Genomic DNA, 21,308 nt, shown 5'->3' with positions numbered 1-21,308 from the left:
CGCTATAGGCCGCGGGCTGCGGTCCTCGGGCTGCAGGGGGCGCTGCGCGCGTCCTCGGGCACGGCCGCCGAGCGCAGCTCTTTTTTAAAGGGCCAGCGGGGCATGTGGTTTGTCACGGCCGCCAGGCAGGAGCTCCCACCCTCGGCGGCTCCCGCTCCGCTTCTGCCGTCGCCGCCGCGCCGTCCCTGGCCCGACAGGCCGGGTCCAGGCACTGCAGCCCCGCGAGGGACGCGGGCAGCCATGGCCGAAGCGGCGCCCGCCCTGGTAAGCGCCCTGGTAAGGCCGGGCGGACTCCAGGACGGCCCAGGCCGCCGCCGCGTGAGCCCGCGCGAGGGACTCTGGCCGCGCGCGGCCGCCTGGCGAAAGGGCCCTGCCCGCAGTCTCCACGCTCGCCGCCCCCGGCCCATCGCCCGACCCGCGTCAGGGCTCGAGGTCTGCCTGCCGCCTGCCCGCCGGCCTCCAATGGCATTGACCGGGCGGCCCAAACGCCAGGCCCGGCGGGCGAGGCCCCGACGTCAGCGACGGAGGACCCGGTCGGTCCCTCTGCGGCCTCTGCCAGGCCCGGCGCCAGAGTCACGCTCGGCGACAAGGAGGCCGCGCCTCGGATGCATTGTCGCATTTGCGGCTCCGTGGCTCCCCCACGGCAGGCAGGGCAGGCAGGGGCCGTCGGCCGCACCGGACATTCGGACATTCGCGGAGGCTGAGATGGGATGGGACTGGCCCAGGGTCACTCACCTAGCAGAGGCGGGAGCCTCACGCCGGGGCAGGGACTTTGCAATTAGACCGCTTTAAAAACGCCTTATATTCTGCTTTTATCTAAGAGAAACATATTAATTGTTGTTTACAAGAGAGATTACAGAGTAAAAAAAAAAGATTACTGGAGCAGATTTTATTTTAAAATTTCATTTTATTTTACTTTTTGAGAGTCTTGCTCTGTCGCCCAGGCTGGAGTGCAGTGGCATGATCTCGGCTCACTGCACCCCCTGCCTCCCGGGTTCAAGCGATTCTCCTGCCTCAGCCTCCCAAGTAGCTGGGACTACAGGTGCCCACTACCACACCTGGCTAATTTTTGTATTTTTAGTAGAGACGGGGTTTCATTATGTTAGCCGGGCTGGTCTCGAACTCCTGACCTTGTGATCTGCCTAACTTGGCCTCCCAAAGTGCTGAGATTACAGGTGTGAGCCGCCGTGTTTGGCCATTTTAAAATTAAAAAATTATATATATATGTATATTATATATATATTTTTTCAGACAGGGTCTCACTCTGTCACCCAGGCTGGAGTGCAGTGACATGATCTCGGGTTACTGCAACCTCTGCCTCCCAGGTTCAAGTGATTCTCTTGCCTCAGACTCCCAAGTAGCCGGGGTTATGGGTGTGGGTGCCTGGCTACTTTACATATCAATATATACATACACACACACACACATATATATTTATATATATATACACACATGTATACATACACACACACACACACACACACACACACACATATATATATATATTTTTTTTTTTTTGGTATAGATGGGGTTTCAGCATGTTGGCCAGGCTGGTCTTGAACTCCTGACCTCAAGTGATCCACCTGCCTTGGCCTCCCAAAGTGCTGGGATTACAGGCGTGAGTCACCAAGAATGGCTTGTTTTGTTTTTTATTTGTGCCATGTTGTTCAGGCAGGTCTTGAACTCCTGGGCTCAAGTGAACTTTCTGCTTCCGCCTCCCAAAGTGCTGGAATTACAAGGGTGAGCCACCAAGCTAGGTCAGTTTAGCAGATTTTAGAATGTTGGCTTGATATTGTGCAGCATGTCCAATTGGGAGAATATAGTCCTTTGGGTATTTTTGACGTATTGGAAAAACACATGTAAAGAGCTCAATAGATGATACCTACAATTATTAATACACCTCACTGAAGGTTTTGAAACCTTGATTTTTCTGGATGCTTTTATTAAAGTAGAACTTCCTCTCCCTCCTCTTTAGTTAGTGAGTGTGGTGAACATCTTTTTGGGTTCCCTGAGTGTAAGGGAGAGAAAAAGCGTTGGGGATTCTGGAGGTTTATAGCCCTGTTCCCTGGGAAGAGGGGGCCCTGGAAGGTGACATCAGCTGCTCCGCCTAGCCTGGGTCTCGCTGCTTCACTACCTTTCTGATCATTTCTGTCCACCTGCTCCTTTCCCGAGCCTTGCAGCATTTGAGATCCAAGAAACTCCCCAAAAGGGACAGATTTGTTCTGGACTTGTTAGCCCATCCTATCACACTGTTATTTGTAAGTATTCCTATGCAGAATTTTTCTCCTGGAGAAGGAAGAACCACACCAGTTTTTTCTGCATCTTCATTGTACATTTACTGTGATAGGTGTTCAGTAATTGTTATTGAATGACTGAAGAGATTATAGATTATTAGTGCTAAGAAGGAAGAGCAGTGAAAGCCTCTAGGATGCGGTGTCTAAGCTAGAATTTTAAAGACGAGTTAAAGACGAGAGGGACTCAGACATGCAGAGGATGCATAGTGAGAGCTGATGTGAAGGTGGAGGAGGGCTGGGTGGGCCCTCAGAATCCACAGGAGGCTGGCATGGCTGTAGCCTGGCATGAACTGGATCACTCTAAAGTCAAGAGAGGTCAGCTGGGCCATGAAGAAGTCTAGATCTTATGCTAGGTACACGGGGAAGCTATTGAGTTTTAAGCAGGGGACTGAAATGATCTGTGTGTGTGTGTGTGTGTGTGTGTGACAGAGTCTCGCTCCATGGCCCAGACTGAAGTGCAGTGGTGCGATCTCGGCTCACTGCAGCCTTCACCTCCTGTGTTCAAGTGATTCTCCTGCCTCAGCCTCCTGAATAGCTGAGATTACAGGCATGTATCACCACGCCTGACTAATTTTTTGTATTTTTAGTAGAGAGGGGTGTCACCATGCTGGCTAGGCTGTTCTCGAACTCTGAACTTCATGATCTGCCTGCCTCAGCCTTGCAAAGTGCTGGGATTACAAGGGTAAACCACTGTGCCTGGCCAGTGTTCTTAAAAGATTACCACTCATTCTGTGGAAAGTGTATTGTTCGGGAGAAGGCTGGAGGTGGGGAAATCAGGTGGGTGGGACCTCAGTGACTCAGGCCACGCAAGGTAATGGGGACTTGGACTAGACACTGGCAGTGAAGAAGGAGAAACGTGGATGGATTTGAGGTAATTTTGAGGTTAGGACCCAGTGGTGATTTAACTATGATGGATGAATGAAATGGAGGGATGAGATGTTGATTTGCATCTCCAGCAAGGCTTTTAGGAGCACCAGCCAGGACTGGGCCGTTGCAGGTGCACAGTGAGGGCTTGTGAATCAGTCACCAGGGTCAGCTGAGGCACCTGAGAAGCTTTTTCCAAGGCACTAAAGGACAATGGAATCAAAGAGGTGGTGGTAAAAAAGGCCATTTGAACTATATACCATATCCCTGAGCCAGAACTGTCACCGTCATCAACATCATTGTCTGAGTCTGCTCAGGCTGCCTTCCTTAGTTCCTGGAAAGGGCTCTTGTCCTGATTTGCAGATGGCTGCCTTCTCATCGTATCCCCACATGGCAGACAACAAGATCATCTCCCCTGTGTCTCTTCTTACAAGGGCACTAATCCTATTTATGAGGGCTCTACCTTCATGGCCTAATTGCCTCCTAGGTGCTCCACCCCCAAATACCAGCACAGTGGGGATTAATGCTTCAGCAGATGGATATTGAGGAAGACACAAACATTCATTCCATAACCATCATCATCATCATCTTAGCCCTTCAACATGGGGCTCACGTTTATTATTCATAGTGTGGTACACATTGTACTAAGTGTGTTGTACCCTAGAAGGGGAGTCACTTGTTTGAGACTTGCTCAAGACTGTGGGGCATGCCCCATCCCCAGAGCTAGTATATAGGACAGGGGCGGGGCTGTGTTTCCTCCAGTTTCCCGCTTGCTGACACATTGGTCCAGCCACGATCACTCATATCACTTAGGCTGGATTCCTAACTGATACCCTAGCCTCTCCATCTACCCTGGTCTTCTGCTAACTCAGGATCCCAGATGGAGCTTTACCATGGCAGGTGCCGTTTCTGAAGGTTCTTTTTGAGATGGAAGTTTTGATTGTGTGATTCTCATAATATCTCTTTTTTCTTATGAGCAGGCCCCTGCGAAAGGCAAACACACAGAGGACCAGAGGCCTTCGGCACCTCCCTTACCCCAGCCAGCTGCTGAGAAGAATTCGTACCTCTACTCCACAGAGATCACACTGTGGACAGTGGTGGCTGCCATTCAGGCCTTGGAGAAGAAGGTGGATTCCTGCCTGGCCCGCTTGCTGACTCTGGAGGGGCGCACGGGGACAGCCGAGAAGAAGCTGGCTGACTGTGAGAAGACAGCCATGGAGTTCGGGAACCAGCTGGAGGGCAAGTGGGCCGTGCTGGGGACCCTGCTGCAGGAGTACGGGCTGCTGCAGAGGCGGCTGGAGAACGTGGAGAACCTGCTGCGCAACAGGAACTTCTGGATTCTGCGGCTGCCCCCGGGCAGCAAGGGGGAGGCCCCCAAGGTAGCCCTGGGGCGCCCTGGGGTGTGGGAGCCTGGGGGTCTGAGCCTGTGAGCGTGTGGGTGAATGAGTGCGACACTTGTGGTTCCAGGTGCCCGTGACCTTTGATGATGTGGCCGTGTATTTCTCCGAGCAGGAGTGGGGCAAGCTGGAGGACTGGCAGAAGGAGCTCTACAAGCATGTGATGAGGGGCAACTACGAGACGCTGGTCTCCCTGGGTAAGGCCGCAGAGGGAGGCTCTGGGCCTCTGTGCACAGGTTGTGTGTGGACAGTCTGTCTTCACTTTGGTTTTTGGCACTTGGGCCATCTCTGCATCTCTGTGGGCATCTGGGATCCAGCTCTTCTGCATTTCCTTTTCTGTGCACAGATTATGCCATCTCCAAACCGGACATCCTCACCCAGATAGAGAGGGGAGAGGAGCCTTGTCCTGACCAGTGGAGCCAGAAGAAGGGGAGTGAAGTAGAGGTGGCACATTCAAGGATGTTGGGCACTGGTGAGTATAGGAGCAAGATGTGGTGGGGCGCCAGGGGCCAGCTGCACCACGGCCCATCCTCTGGGGCTTCCCAGACAATCAGGGAGGCCAAGAAGGGAGCATAGGCCGTTAACCCAAAGTGGGGCCACTCTGTACCAGGCCACCCTGGGCAGGAGTGGCTGGCAGGCTGAAAGCCATAGTGTTTCTACATATATCTGAGGTGGACCGTCACATTCACCTTACACGGTTGTGTTGACTGAGTGACAAATGCTAAGCATGTAACACTGATCACTTTGTCATAGTGGGGTCTTAGTAATAATAATACCTCCACCAGCAGCACTACTGCCTCCTGGCGTCTTCAGGTGTGTCTATGTCCCTGATATTGCTTCTGCCCCCCATTGCAGTCCCACAGCCCCAGCCTGCAGCAGGAAGGCCTGTCATGTGCTTCTTCCATTTGCCTACATGGGCCCTCAGTAGGAGCGCCAGGCATGCCCTGTCCTTGTAGCTGCTGTATAAGACAGTGGTTCCAAAGGACTGCACATCACAATTCTCTGGGGGCTTTTTTTTTTTTTCAATTAAATTTAAAAAAATAAAGTAGAATAGTACAGTGAATCTCCAAGTGATTGTCACCATACCCAACACTGTTCTGGGTTTGCCACATTCACTTCATCCATCTGTTTTTTTCCCTTTTTCTAAACATGACCACAATACCATGGTCATACCGGAGGAATATCAGAATGTCATTTAATACCTAGTCTTCGTTTTGTTTTCCCCAGTTGTCTCAAAAATGTTTTCGATAGGGCTTTGGATCCTAACTGTTATATACCCAAGTCCACATTTTACTTTTGGTTTATGTCTCTGAAGTCTTTAAAAAAACATGAAAAATCCCCTCACTCTTTTTCAACAACTTTATTGAGATATAATTCATATACCATATAATTCACCTATTAAAGTATACAATTAAATACTTTTTTAAAAGTTTCAACTTTTATTTTGGATCCAGGCATACACATGCGGGTTTGTCACATGGGTATATTGCACTAGGTAGTGAGCACAGTACCCAAGTGAGTCCTTCAGTCCATGCTCCCCTCTCTCCCTTACCCTGTAGTAGTCCACAGTGTCTATTTTTCCCAGGTTGATGTCAATGTGTGCTCATTGTTTAGGCCCTAGTTATAAGTGAGGACATGCAATATTTGGTTTTCTGTTCTTGCATTAGTTCACTTAGGATGATGGCCTCCAGCTTCATGTTGCTGCAAAAGAACATGATTTCATTCTTTTTTATGGCTATGTAGTATTCCATGGTATATATGTACCACATTTTCTTTATCCAGGTTGAGCCCACGTCTTTACCATTATGAATAGCATTGTGATGAACATATGTGTGCATGTATAGTTTGGTATAACGATCTATTTTCCTTTGGGTATATACCCAGTAATAGGATTGCTGGGTCAAATGGTAGCTCTGTTGTAAGTCCTTTGAGAAATCGTCAAATTGCTTTCCACAATGGCTGAACTCATTTTACATTCCCATCAACAGTGTACAGGCATTCCCTTTCTTCTGCAGCCTCGCCAGCATGTGATGGTTTTTAGTAATAGCTATTCTGACTGGTGTGAGATGGTATCTCATGGTTTTGATTTACATTTCTCTGATGATTAGTGAGGGTGAGCATTTTTTCATGTTTCTTGGCCGCTTGCATGTCTTTTTTTGAGAAATGGCTGTTCATGTCCTTGGCCCATTTTTTGCTTGTTGGTTTAAGTTCCTCATAGATGCTGGATGTTTGACCTTTGTCAGGTGCATAGTTTGCAAATATTTTCTCCCATTCTGTAGGTTGTCAGTTTACTCTGTTAATAGTTTCTTTTGCTGTGTAGAAGCTCTTTAGTTTAATTAGGTCCCACTTGTCAATGTTTGTTTTTGTTGCAGTTGCTTTTGAGGGCTTAGCCAGACATTCTTTGGCAAGGGTAATGTCAAGGAGAGTATTTCCTAGGTTTTATTCTAGAATTTTTAAAAAAATAATTTATTTATTTTACTTTAGGTGCGTACTATATCTGGCATTTCTCCCCATGTTATCCCTCCCCACCCCCCCACCCCCCATTGTCTCTCCTCTACCCCCCCCAACTGTCCCGTGTGTGATGCTCCTCTCCCTGAGTTCATGTGTTCTCGTTGTTCAACACCCACCTATGAGTGAGAACATGCGGTGTTTGGTTTTCTGTTCTTGGGTCAGTTTGCTGAGAATGATGGTTTCCAGATTCATCCAAGTCCCAACAAAGGACAGGAACTCATCGTTTCTTTATGGCTGTGTAGTATTCCATGGTGTATATGTATCACATTTTCTTTGTCCAGTCTATCATCAATGGGCATTTGGGTTGGTTCCAGGTCTTTGCTATTGTACACAGGGCTGCAGTGAATATACATGTGCACGTATCTTTATTTTATTTATTTATTTATTGTTTTTGAGACGGAGTTTCACTCTTGTTACCCAGGCTGGAGTGCAATGGCGTGATCTCGGCTCACCGCAACCTCCGCCTCCTGGGTTCAGGCAATTCTCCTGCCTCAGCCTCCCGAGTAGCTGGGATTACAGGCACGCGCCACCATGCCCAGCTAATGTTTTTTTTTGTATTTTTAGTAGAGACGGGGTTTCACCATGTTGACCCGGATGGTCTCGATCTCTTGACCTCATGATCCACCCGCCTTGGCCTCCCAAAGTGCTGGGATTACAGGCTTGAGCCACCGCGCCCAGCTGCACGTATCTTTATAGTAGAATGATTTATAGTTCTTTGGGTATATACCCAACAGTGGGATTGCTGGGTCAAATGGAATTTGAGATCTTACATTTAAATCTTCAATCATTCTTGAGTTACTTTTCGTATATGGTGAAAGGTAAGGGTCTAGCTTCATTCTTCTGCACGTGTCTAGCCAGTTATCCCAACACCATTTATTGAATACGGAGTCTTTTCCCCATTGCTTTTTTTTTGGTCAGTCTTGTCTAAGATCAGATGGTTGTAAGTGTGTGACTTTATTTCTGACTTTTCTATTAGTCTGTGCATCTGTTTTTGTACCAGCACCATGCTGTTGTGGTTACTACAGCCTTATAGTATAGTTTGAAGTTGGGTAGTGTGATAATTTTGGCTTTGTTCTTTTTGCTTAGGATTGCTTTGGCTTTTCTGGCTCTTTTGGTTTCTTATGAATTTTAGAATTGTTTATTCTTATTCTGTGAAGAATGATATGAATAGTTTGATAAGAATCACATTGAGTCTATAAATTGCTTTGGGCAGTATGGCCATTTTAACAATATTGTTTCTTCCCATCCATGAGCATGGGATGTTTTAAAATTTATCTGTGTCATCTCTGATTTCTTTCAACAGTGTTTTATAGTTCTCCTTGTAGAGGTCTTTCACCTTTGTGGTTAGCTGTATTCCTGGGTATTTAATTTTTTTGTAGCTATTGTAAATGAGACTGTGTTCTTGATTAGACTCTCAGCCTGGTATTATTCTTGTATGGAAATGCTACTTATTTTTGTACACTAATTTTGTATCCTGAAACCTCACTAAAATTGTTCATCAGTTCCAGTAGCCTTTTGACAGAGTTTTTAGGGTTTTCTAGGTATAAAATCATTGTTAACAAGGAGAGATAATTTAACTTCTTTTCCTATTTGGATGCCTTTTATTTCTTTCTCTTATTTTATTGCTCTGGCTAGGACTTCCTATAATTGAATGGTGTTTAGTATATTCACAAAGTTATGCAGCCATCACTACAATGTAATTTTAGACCTTTCCTGTTCCATCAGAAAGAAACCCTATACCTATTAGTAGTCACTGTCTGTTCCTCATTCCTCTGCCCACCTGTTGCCCTGCCCCAGGCAGCCACTGATCAGCTTTCTGTGTCTATGCATTTACCCATCTGGAAACTCCATAAAAATGGAATCATGCAATATGTGGCATTTGTGCCTGCCTTCTTTCACTGAGCATAATGCTTTCAAGGTTCATCCACATGTAGTATGTATGAGTACTTCATTCCTGTTTGTGGCTGAGTGATATTCCATCATAAAGATACATCACATAGAGGCCGGGTGCGGTGGCTCAAGCCTGTAATCCCAGCACTTTGGGAGGCCGAGGCGGGTGGATCACGAGGTCAAGAGATCAAGACCATCCGGGTCAACATGGTGGAACCCCGTCTCTACTAAAAATACAAAAAATTAGCTGGGCATGGTGGCGCGTGCCTGTAATCCCAGCTACTCAGGAGGCTGAGGCAGGAGAATTGCCTGAACCCAGGAGGCGGAGGTTGCGGTGAGCCGAGATCACGCCATTGCACTCCAGCCTGGGTAACAAGAGTGAGACTCCGCCTCAAAAAAAAAAAAAAAAAAAGATACATCACATATTGTTTATTCCTTTATCAGTTGATAAATTCCCCCCACCCCCCAATTTATTTATTTATTTATTTGTTTTTGAGACAGGGTCTTACTCTGTCACCCAGGCTGGAATGCAGTGGCATGATCTCAGCTCACTGCAGCTTTGACCTCGTGGGCTCAAGTGATCCTCCCATCTCAGCCTCCCGAGTAGCTGGAACGACAGGCATGTGCCACCACCTTGGGCTAATTTTTTGTAGCAGTGGGGTTTTGCCATGTTGCCCAGGTTGGTCTTGAACTCCTCAGCTCAAGTGATCCTCCTGCCTTGGCCTGGATGACTCCCCCTTTAATACTATCTACTTATTGACATTTCATTGTTATTTTTAATGCCCACAGTTTAGATTTGGTGTTATTTAACGTGTTCTTTTATATTCTGCACTTCCTAACTGGTAGGTAAATCTAGAGGCTTATTTAACTTTAGGTTCAATTTCTTTGGCAAGACTATGTCAGAGGTAGTGCTGTGTGCGCCTTCCTGTGTCACATCAGAAGGCACAGAGGTCTGGTTGTCTCTCTTTTTGTGATCATCAGTCTTTTTTTCTTTCTTTTTTTTGAGTTGGCATTTCACTCTTGTTGCCTAGCCTGGAGTCCACTGGTGCCATCTTGGCTCCCTGCAACCTCCACCTCCCAGGTTCAAGTGATTCTTCTGCCTCAGCTTCCCAAGTAGCTGGGATTACAGTCAAGCGCCACCACACCCACTTATTTTGTATTTTTAGTAGAAACGGGGTTTTGCCATATTGGCTAGATTGGTCTTGAACTCCTGACCTCGGGTGATCCACCCACCTCAGCCTCTCAAAGTGCTGGGATTACAGGCATGAGCCACCGTGCCCAGCTGATTGTCAGTCTCTTACCCTTTTATTATTAAGCTCCACATCAACTTTTCACCTGATGATTTTAATAGCCACTGAAGGTTGTCACCTGGATTCCTTCTTGCATTGGGGTTGCAAAGTGGTGAGATTCTGTCATTAGTTCTGCACTTAATAGCTGAAATTCTTTTATATAGAATAGTTTCTCTAACTTTTGTATCTTTTTAAATTTTTGAGATACAGTTTGTTCTTTTTGCTCAGGCTGGAGTGCAATGGAGTGATCTTGGCTCAGTGCAACCTCCACCTCCCAGGTTCAAGCGATTCTCCTGTCTCAGCCTTCCTAGTAGCTGGGACTACAGGTGTGTGTCACTATGCCCGGCTAATTTTTTGTATTTTTGGTAGAGATGGGGTTTCACCATGTTGGCTCTTCAGTCAGCTGGTGGTGAATGCAGCCAGGCAGGCTTCCCTCTGGCCCAGATATGCCATCCAAGAGCTACGGCCTGGAATTGGGGACCTCAGGAACCTACTTGATTCTCTGCCTCGCTGTGGCTTAGCTGGTACCCAAGCTACAAAAGAGTCGCCTTTCCTCTTCCTTCTGCTTTCCTCAAATAGAGGAGTCTCTCTCCATAGCTGCCACAAGTGGTAATGTACTGAGTCACACCCGAAACCAGCATGTCCCTCAGTCTCACCCAAGGCCTAGGGTGATTACCCCTTGGGTACTGCTGCTGTCTACTCAGGGTCCAATGGCTCTTAATCAGTAGGTGATGGATCCAGACAGGACTGGGTCCTTCCCTTCAGGGTAGGAAGTTCCCTTCTGGCCCAGGATGTGTCTGACAGCTAGGGTCTGGAATGGGGACCTGAGGATTCTGCCCGGTATCATATCCTACTGGGGCTGAGCTGGTATCCAAATTGCAAGACAGAGTCCTCTTAACTCTTCCCTTTCCTTACTTCAAGCAGAAGGAAATAGTCTCCCCTGGAGCTGTCAGCTGCGCTGCCTGGGGTTGAGGGAGGGGTGGTGCAAGTACTCCCTTAGCTGTCTCAGCTGATGTATCACTGGGTCACCTGCCCTCCCAAGTACCCTGGCTCTGAGTCCAGCACAGTACCAGGACTTGCCCAGGAATTGCAGTCCTTGTGGCCTGGACTACCTTATTAGGACCCTGGAGCACTTTAGCCAACTCTGCCTTGCAGGCTCAAGCAAGTCTCGTGCCTCAGCCTCCTGAGTTGCTTGGACTACAGGCATGCACCACCATGCCTGACTAATGTGTTGTATTTTTAGTAGAGACAGGGTTTCGCCATGTTGGCCAGGCCAGTCTCGAACTCCTGGCCTCAAGTTGATCCACCTACTAAAGTGCTGGGATTGTAAGCGTGAGCCACCATGCCTGTCTGTGGCTAGGGCTGTTCTAAATGCTCCCTCTGTGGGTGGGTGCCAGCTAGGTTATGCCTGGTGTTGCTTTCTGCTGTGACAGGGCAGCACTGAGTTCCGATGCAAAGTCCCACAGTCACTGCACTTTTCCTCCCTGAAGAGCACACATTCTCTGGTGCCACACGGCTGTTGCCGGGGGATGGAGGAGGGTTGGTATCCGCAATTCAAGACTCTTTTCTACCCTCTTCAGTGCTGCTTTCCTTCATATGATGTTACGACCAAGTACTGTGACTGCTCATCTGCTTTTTGGTTTTTTTGAACGTGGCTTCTTGTGTGAATAGTATTGAATTTCCTATTCAATAATCACTGGGGGATTATTCCAGTTGGGGGGATAATCACTGAGGGTTCTGTTCGACCATTTTGTTCCCTCTCCCCTTTCTTTTGAGGCAAGATGTCACTCTGTCACCCAGGCTGGAGTGCAGTTGCACAATCATGGCTCACTGCAGCCTTGAACTCCTAGGCTCTAGTGTCTTCCCATCTCAACCTCCTGAGTAGCTGGGACCACAGGCATGTGCCACTATGCTTGGTAATTTTTAAAATTTTTGTAGAGACAGGGTCTTGCTGTGTTGCCCAGGCTGGTCTCAAACTCCTGACCTCAAACAATCCTCTGCTTTGGCCTCCCAAAGTGGCGGCATTACAGGCATCAGCCATTGTACCTGGCCCTATTTTTAAAAAATATGTTTAAAGGCCATTTAAATTTCTTATTTTGTGAATTATTATTATTTTTGCTCTGGGAATCTTTTAAAAAATGCATATTTACTAGGCTCACCCTGAACCTATTGATGAGATTCCCAGAGGTGCTCCCCAGGAGATGCTGCTATACTAGCCTAGTACAGGATTTGGGCTTGGGAATCCGCATTGTAGTGTTCTGAGCCAGGAGTTCCTAAAGAGCCAGAATGTGTGTGTGTGTGTGTGTGTGTGTGTGTGTGTGTGTGTGTGTGTCAGTCAGAGTCTCGGTCTGTTGCCCAGGCTGCAGTGCAGTGGCACAATCTTGGCTTGCTGCAACCTCCACCTCCTGGGTTCAAGCAATTCTCTGTCTCAGCCTCCTGAGTAGCTGGGATTACAGGCATGCACCACCACACCTGGCTAATTTTTGTATTTTTAGTAGAGATGGGGTTTCACCACGTTGGCCATGCTGGTCTTGAACTCCTGACCTCAGGTGATCTGCTTGCCTTGGCCTGCCAAAGTGCTGGGATTATAAGCATGAGTCACTGCAACTGCCCACCCCCCCCCACATTTTTTTTTTTAACCACTCTTTATTCAAAATATATCAGCCCTTTTACTTACAGAGAAAATATGAAAGTAAACATTTGTCCTCCTGACCCCCATAATGAAACCTGTATTCAGAATATGTCCACTTTAAAAAGAAAATAAGGCCAGGCAGAGTGGCTTATGCCTGTAATCCCAGCACTTTGGGAGGCCAGGGTGGGGAGATCATGAGGTCAGGAGTTCAAGACCAGCCTGACCAACATGGTGAAACCCTGTCTCTACTAAAAATACAAAAATTAGCCAGGTGTGGCACTTTGGGAGGCCGAGGTGGATGGATCACAAGGTCAGGAGTTTGAGACCAGCCTGGCCAACATGATGAAACCCTGTCTTTACTAAAAATACAAAAATTAGCCGGGTGTGGTAGTGGGCACCTGTAATCCCAGCTACTTGGGAGGGAGAAGCAGGAGAATTGCTTGAACCCAGGAGGCAGAGTTTGCAGTGAACTGAGATCACGCCACTGCATTCCAGCCTGGGTGACAGAGCAAGACTCCGTCTCTGAAAAAAAAAAAAAAAAAAAAAAAAAAGATTTGTAGATTATCAAGCTGAAACCCGGGAACTTTAGCAGTCCAGTTTTTGTTTGTTTGTTTTTGAGACAGAGTTTCTCTCTTGTTGCCCAGGCTGGAGTACAATGGCACAATCTTGGCTCACTGCAACCTCCACCTCCTGGGTTCAAGCGATTCTCCTGCCTCAGTCTCCCAAATAGCTGGGATTACAGGTGTGAGCCACTGAGTCTGGCCTGTTTTTGGGAGTCCAGTTCTGTCATCCCCCTGTAGCTGACGCCTGCCTTCTTGGGGCACTGGTTGTCACTACCATTGGACTACTCTTTTTTTTTTTTTTTTTTTAATTCCCATCATTTCACAGGTGAACTTTTAAATTTATTTTAAAATTTATTTTTTCTTTATTTTGTCTTCTGAGTGGTATACTCTTGTGTGTAGTCACTTGTAACAGCTGGGAGACATTGCTGCCATCTCTCCTGCCATTCTTTCAAAGTAATCTTCAATGAACTTCCTTTCTTGGCCTGTGCTTCCCTTTATTCATCTGGGGGCATAGAGGGCCAGCGGGCTGTGTGAGGTCTTCACCTGTTGGAACCAATGGAAGTGGCATTTTTGGAGAGGCCTAGGACTTTCCCAACTAGGAGCACCGCTGGCTTGCAGGCTGCTTGATCCTGGGTGTGCTGCCGCTTTGCCAGTGCCGCCCCCAAATCCAGCTGCACAGAATCTAGTTCTTCTTCCCAGTATTTTAAAAATTATTCCTAACTTTTTTTTAACTTTTAGGCAGGGTCTTGCTCTGTTGGTCAGGCTGGAGTGGTGTAATCATAGCTCATTGCAGCCTCCACTTCCAAGGCCCACCTGAGCCCCCTGAATAGCTGGAACTTCAGGCATGCACCACCATGCCAGGCTAATTTTAATTTTTTTTTTTTTTTTTTTTTTTTTTTTTTTTTTTTTTTTGTAGAGACAGGGTTTCACCATGTTGCCTATACTGGTCTCAAACTCCTGAGCTCAAGCAATTCTCCTGCCTCGGCCCCCCAAAGTGTTGGGATTACGGGCGTGAACCACCACACCTGACCTCATTTTCAATTCTTAGTGGGTCACAAACAGTTAGGATTCATATTTTCACTTAGACCATTCTGTTTCTCATTCTTTTTTGAGCTTCATCTTGCTTAGTCACCACCTTGTGATGCTTGGGGCTGTTTAGGAGGATGGATGATGTGTTTCTCTTTGTTGTAGGAAGGATCCAAAGATTAAACTTCAGAGGATGATCCACTGAAATTTTTTGGATCTGCTGATGAAGCAACCATCTTTAGGTTTGTCATGAAAGTACCATTTTTAGGGGCAGTGTAACTTGTTGGTGTATAACTCCCCCATATGGAAAGGGAGATTGGTAGCACTGTTAGCAGGCATAGACTCAATTGGATTATTACTTTTCACCACTATTTCACCTTTTGATAACTTCTAGCTGGTTTTACCTCTTCTCTTAGAAGAGAACCTCAGTTGAGGTAGAGAGGACCCCACTTGGGTTATTTATTTATTTATTTATTTGAGACAGGGTCTGGCCCTGTTGCCCAGGTTGGAATGTAAGTGGCACGATCATGGCTCACTGCAGCCTCAGACTCCTGGGCTCAAGCCATCCTCCTGCCAGAGCCTCCCAAGTAGCGGGGAGTAAGGCACGTGCTACCACACCCGGCTTTTTTTTTTTTTTTAATCTCTGACAAAGTATTGTTCTCTGGAGGCTTAAGTTCAGGAAGATCCAACGTGGTAAATTCAAACCTGGTTTTGGAGGTAGAGTCACTCTTTCCATGATTCTGGGTTTCTTGTCTGTTCCCTTCTGATCTGATGCCCATCTGATGTCAAATCCCTCTTAGCATCAAGTGGACAAACGATGTGAGCCGTTTGCTGATTTCATCTCTGATGGCAGCATTCCATCAACTCTCTTACTGTTAGCCTTTTGGTCATCAGTTTTTTCTCATCATCTTTTTTTGCTTAAAAAAATCAGAGCTTCAGCTGGTCGTGGTGACTCATGCCTGTAATCTTAGCAGTTTGGGAGGCCGAGGCAGGTGAATCATGAGGTCAGGAGTTCAAGACCAGCCTGATCAAGATGGTTAAACCCTGTCTCTACTAAAAATACAAAAATTAGCTGGGCGTGGTGGCAGGCGCCTGTAATCCCAGCTGGGCGTGGTGGCAGGCGCCTGTAATCCCAGCTACTGGGGAGGCTGAGGCAGAGAATTGTCTGAACCCAGGAGGTGGAGTTTTCAGTGAGCCGAGATCGCACCACTGCACCCCAATCTGGGTGACAGAGTAAGACTCTGTCTCAAAAAAAAAAGAGCTTCATTTCTTGTGTGAGAGGACACGTGCTCATTTTTTTGGGGCTTTACCGTTTGAAAGTCTTGCTAACAGCTGGATTGGTTACGATCACTCTGGGGAGGTGGGCGCTGAGTAAACGTGTGTGTGGACTTGGGCCCTAAGGAGTAGACTAGAGATGGAGTTAGCTCGAAAGACAAATACTGAGGGAGAAGCTTCAATGTTCCTAAAGCCATATCTTCAGTTGTGTTTCTGCCCCGCCTTGGGTCTCCCTTATGCCCTTAGAAGGGGAGGGGAAGGGGGAGAGGAAGGGAGGGAGGGGGAGGAGGAAGGGGAAAGGGGGAAGGGAGGGGAGGGGGAGGGTATGGGAAGGGGAGGGGGAGGAACAGGCATGGGGTTTCTCTTTCCTGCCTTAAAATGCCAGATTCTGTCATGACCTGCCTGGCGATCATTACCGTGAATTCCTGTCTGCTGAATTCCTGTGCTGCAGTTTCCTTCTCTGGGACATGAGGCTTTAGACTGGACTCTAGCTGCCAGGTGTTCAGTGGGGTCCACCTTATTATCATGCCCTGTGCTGGAACTGAGACCCCAGGATCCCAGTGACTCTGCCATTAGCCTTCCCTAGAGGGTCCCCGGTCACCTGGGCAGGAGACCTCCGCGTTGTGTTCAGTGTCACTGATTTGCTTTCTCCAGGCCTCCCTCCATATCCAGAGTACCTCACCAGCCCACTTAGCCCTGCCCAGGAGGAGCTGAAAGAAGGGCAGACCCCCAAGCAGCAGCGGGACTCTGAGGCGAGAGCGGCCCCAGCCGGGCTGGGAGCAGGTGAGTGAGGACCGCGAGACGGCAGGATGAACAGAGTCCCAAGGCAGCGCGTGGTTACGGGAGAGATGGCTGGGAACGTGTTTGGGCTGGGCTGGACAGGCTTTTTGGGTAATGGGCCCTTGAGACAGGCCTAAAAGAAGGTAGGTTTTGGCATTTTCAGCATGAGAAAACAGTCTCAATAGAGGGGTGGGTTCCTCCATGTTTTGGCGGCCTGGAAACACCAGTCCAGCAGAGTGAGGGGAGGGGGTAGAGGGGTGTGTTGGGCCTTCCCAGGGTTCTTATGAGGGTCACTGGACAATGTGTGTCCTGTGCCTGGCGTGGTGCCAGCGTGGTGCTGTTTCTCAATAAACGCTCTCTTTCTGAAAACCTCCCAGGGCCAGGGAAGAAGGGCAGAGGCACCTGTGGCCACAGCAGAGTCCCACAGGAGCATGGGAGCCTTTTGGGAGTGGGGTGGGGTTGGGTGGTGGTACCTGGTAAGGGGCTTCCTCCTGAGGGTTCCCTCCCTCCCTCTCCAGCTGCTGTCTCCCTGGGGACTGTGGGGACCCAGATCAGTCTGCGGTCCTTCCTGGTCTTTCCCCATTGTGGTCTGGTCTGGCTTGGCTGGAAAGGCACTGCATGAAAACCCAGGCATCAGACCTTACACACATGGTCTGATAATGATGGAAAAGCTGTTCACATGGTCTTGGTGTGGCCAGGATCCCAGCCCCTCAGGCCCGCAGTCTGTGTGTGTTCCCCTGCATAGCGTCTGTGCTTCCCTGAGAGGGCGCTGTGCCAGGACCCTTTCTCCCTCACATTAGGGACCCCTGAGAGTTAGGTGCTGAGACCTGGGGTCCGAGGTCTCCAGCAGATTGCTGTGATCACCTGCCACTGCCTCAGTTGTCCTGTCACTGCTGTCTTGGCAGCTCCTTGGCTCCATCCAACCTGGAAGTTGAGTGAGACCCACACAGACCCAGGCAGGAGCCTCAGGTCCTAATGCCTCCTCTCTGTCACCAGTGAGTGTGGTGCAGGCAGATCACGGACACTCTGCAGATTTGTTGTGTGGATGAGCAGCTGAGCACAGGCGCGGCAGTCACCACCCCAGTCCACAGAGGCCTCTTAGGGTGGTCTGGGGGCAGCCAGGGCCCCTAGGGCTCATTGTCTTTCACAGATGGTAACTAGTGTCATCAGAACACTTGGGGGTGGGGTCCTGCCAGCCTCTCTGTTGTGTCCAGGATCTCTGCTTCTGTGTCTCACTCCAGGTGATCCTGACCTCCCGGCTCCCTGGCTCCTGGCCTTGCAGCATGATCTCCCCTCCCCTCATGTCCTTAGCTTGGCCTCCAGGAATGAGGCAGATGACAACAATCAGGACTGAGTGACAGTGTGAGGCAGTGCCTGTGTGGCGGGGCTCAGTGAGCAGGACCCCTGCAATGTGCTGTGAGCACTGTGGGGAGACAGTGCCTGGGCTGAGGCTGGAAGCCAGGACTGGGTGGAGTGACCTGGGGAACAGGGTGGTGAGGTCCTCTTGGAAACCAACGTAGACTCCTTTTGCCAGGTGGTGGTATGGCCATCAAGACAGAGGCACAGTCCGAAGACGAGATGACACCTGAGCGGCTCTTTCTGGGGGTATCGCCGAGCCAGACCAAGTGCAGAACCCCCCGAGGGCCCAGGAACAGGCGTGAGGGCCCCAGCCGTCATCAGGCCCTTGGCGTGTCCACGCGGGCGGGTGAGCCACGGCCACCGGGGCCCTGCGGGGAGACGTCCCGAATCCTCCCCCGCCGGCGGGAGCGGGCGTTCCCCTGCCCCGACTGTGGGCAGAGCTTCCGCCTGAAGATCAACCTGACAATTCATCAGCGGACCCACGTGGAGGAGGGGCGGCGGGAGGCCCCAGGCCACTTGCTCACCGGCTGCAGGGAAAGCCAGGACACGCTGGAGCCGGGGGAGGTGGTGGTGCCCGGCCCTGTCATTCGCTGGCTCCCAGAGGACCCTAAGGACTGCCGCTCGGTGGCTGGGGGCCACACATTGGCGGTGCGGCGGCCTGTGGCCAGCAAGATGTACCACTGCAGTGAGTGCCTGCGCTTCTTCCAGCAGCGCAAGAGCCTGCTGCTGCACCAGCGCCTGCACACCGGCAGCGGCCAGGGCTGGCCTGCCTGCCCCTACTGCGGCAAGACCTTCCGCCGGCCCTCGGACCTCTTCCGCCACCAGCGTATCCACACTGGCGAGCGGCCCTACCAGTGCCCCCAGTGTGGCCGGACCTTCAACCGGAACCACCACCTGGCTGTGCACATGCAGACCCATGCCCGAGGCCAGGCGCGCCCACACTTGCCCACCGTGCCCAGGCCTAGCCGCACAGAGGAGGGCTGACCAGGCAGAAGCCCACAGGGGACCCCTGGCAGGGCCTGCCCGCTGTGCCTGACGCAGGTTCCTCCTTGTCCTGGGATGGTTTGGAGAGAGGTTTGTTGTTTTTACCCATTCAAATGGGAAGCAGCCACCCTTTCGGTGACAGTGTGTGTGACCAGGTGCCTTGTTTCCTCTTTCGTGTTTACACTCTTTGCTGCCTTTTCTGCATTCCTGACTTGTAAAAGATTCCTTAAGGCTTAAGGGATGCCTTATTTTTGATGGGGCCTCTGGTAGGTACCACAGTCAAGAGGACCAGAGATCATGGCCCTTCCAATATGAGGGTGATAGAGACATCGGGGACCAGGGATTTTTGTTTTGTGCAGAGATCCCTTGCCTGCTGTCACCATGAGAAACAGTGGAGGGGATGGATGGCCTGAAGAAAGGAAATTCTTCTACTTTGCTACTTTGAAACACACAGACTTTCAAGTGCTTTTGTAAATGTGTTTAGTTGCTAATGGAACTTTGCCTTTTGTGAAGTTGGCAGGGCTGGAAGAGGAGCTGCTTCCACCAGCCTGTGGTTCTATTTTTTTTTTCTGAAATGGAGTTCCCCTTTTGTTGCCCAGGCTGGAGTGCAATGGTGCAATCTCAGCTCACTGCAACCTCTGCCTCCTGGGTTCAAGTGATTCTCCTGCCTCAGCCTCCTGAGTAGCGGGGATTACAGGCAGTCCCCACCACGCCCAGCTAATTTTTGTGTTTTTGGTAGAGATGGGGTTTCATCATGTTGTCCAGGCTGGTCTTGATTGCTGGACCTCAGGTGATCCACCTGCCTCGGCCTCCTGAAATGCTGGGATTACAGGGGTGAGCCCCTGCACGCAGCGCAGCCTGTGGGTTTTGATGGGGATGTTTTGGCTGCTGTCTTGGAAGCACAGTGTCTCCCTAGGTGTGTGTTTCTCTGCCCAGAGTGACTCCCAGTATTCCTAGTCCTTACCCCATGGGATAGTCATATCTGTGATTTACTTTTGTTGTCAGCTGGGAGGGGAAACTGAAGCCTGGAGTGGGCGACACTTGCCCCCCCCACCAAGGGCTCAGTGTTCACTGGTGTGTAAGATGTATTGACTGGACCCTAGAAGGCACCCTGAGGGGCAATGCAGGGAGAGCCCAGGAAGCGCTTCCCCTAGAGGAGGCCCCTGGTCTGGCTGAGGCCCACCTTTACCCTGGATCTCCAGGCCTGCTTTTCACATTAAAGGAGGGGCTGTCTCCTCTCAAAGGAGTTCTCCTTTGAGCACTTTGGGCTCTGGGGCAGAGTTGGGCTAGGAGATCTGGGTGAATCCTTCAGTCACCACTAGTTTCATGATCCTCTGTGTCAAAGGGAGTCACGGCTCCAGTGTTATACCTGAGTTGTCAGGGTCAAATTAAGAGTCACTGGGACAAATAGGAAACCTAGCTTTGTGCTTCCTTTCGAATTCAGGACCTCCTTTCTACTCCATTCCAGCCTTTTCCCACCAGTCAGAATCCCTCAGGAAGGACCTTTATCTTCTGGAGTGAGTGGCAATTCCACTGGGTTCAGTGAAAGACTCTCCCACGGGGCTCTGTTCCCCAGGAGTCCTTTGTATTTCAGTGAACAAATTCTTACCAAAGCATGAGACTCGGGCTGTAGAAGTTCAGGCAATAATATCAGGTCTTATGGAGACATCTTGAGGTCAGCTGTTCTGGTGCCTCTCATCACCCCACTGTGGGTGCTGCCTGCAGAGCAGCCCGGGTGCGGGTGACTCTGAAGCTGGAGTGATGGGACCCCGACTATCCTTGTAATTTACTGTCTTGTCTGGCACTGAGAAGTGGCCAGCCTTTAGGGCTGCTTCTGGGGGCCTTGGTCCCTGGTTGTACCACTTCCTTGCCTGCCCTTCTGACCCTCACTCTTCTCCCAAAGTCTTGAGCAGAGCTGGGGGCTGATGGTAGCATTGCTGTCATCTCTGGGAGGAGGGTAAGTATACAAGTCAGTGATAGTTCAGCCAGGTTTTCTTGGGTCTGGGAAGAGGCGCTGCCCTTCTGCGCTTTGGATCCTGCTTGTCTGCTCTGGAGTCCCCCAGCCCTTGCTGGGAGCCTCACGAGTCAGAGGTGGGCTGTCAGCAGGAGCTCAGACAGGATGTGGTGAAAGTGCAGCTGCAGGAGCTAGTCTCAGGTGTTCTGGGGAGATCTCAGGCTAAGAATTTTGCTGAGTTTCTAGGCTTGTTCTTTTTTAAAAATTTTTACGCCCCAAATTTTTGCTGAACTAGGCTTGTTTTTCTAATGCCAGGTGCCACTCCTTAAATATCGCAAGGTGCTGATTCTCCTTTTTTCTTTTTTTCATATCAGTGTGCCCAACTTTGAGCTGGGCCTTGTGAGTTTGCTGAGCACTCAGAGGTGTTTAAATAACGTTCTTTACATTGAAATGAGTCAACCGAAGCTTTGTGGTGCAGGAGCTGAGGGTG

At 49.6% G+C, this 21,308-nt stretch overlaps 1 protein-coding gene across 2 annotated transcripts; it reads left to right on the top strand.

The window, feature by feature from the left end:
- Window positions 1-36: 36 nt before the first annotated feature.
- ZNF783 (zinc finger family member 783) lies at window positions 37-19,486 on the top strand. Of its 2 annotated transcripts, none has more exons than XM_032245109.1 (6): window positions 37-264; window positions 4,139-4,537; window positions 4,671-4,752; window positions 4,902-5,027; window positions 16,396-16,524; window positions 18,056-19,486. In XM_032245109.1, the coding sequence occupies exons 1-6, from the start codon at window positions 103-105 to the stop codon at window positions 18,862-18,864; spliced, it is 1,707 nt and encodes a 568-aa protein (XP_032101000.1). In that variant the 5' UTR covers window positions 37-102; the 3' UTR covers window positions 18,865-19,486. The 2 variants fall into 2 exon arrangements, with proteins under 2 accessions (XP_032101000.1, XP_032100999.1); XM_032245108.1 differs by having other exon boundaries at window positions 4,626-4,752.
- Window positions 19,487-21,308: the final 1,822 nt, after the last annotated feature.

Source organism: Sapajus apella, unplaced genomic scaffold (assembly GCF_009761245.1).
Source record: "Sapajus apella isolate SASKATOON/1434 unplaced genomic scaffold, GSC_monkey_1.0 scaffold56, whole genome shotgun sequence".
In the NCBI taxonomy this organism is placed as follows: Eukaryota; Metazoa; Chordata; class Mammalia; order Primates; family Cebidae; genus Sapajus; species Sapajus apella.
This window is presented reverse-complemented; position numbering and strand designations above follow the sequence as displayed.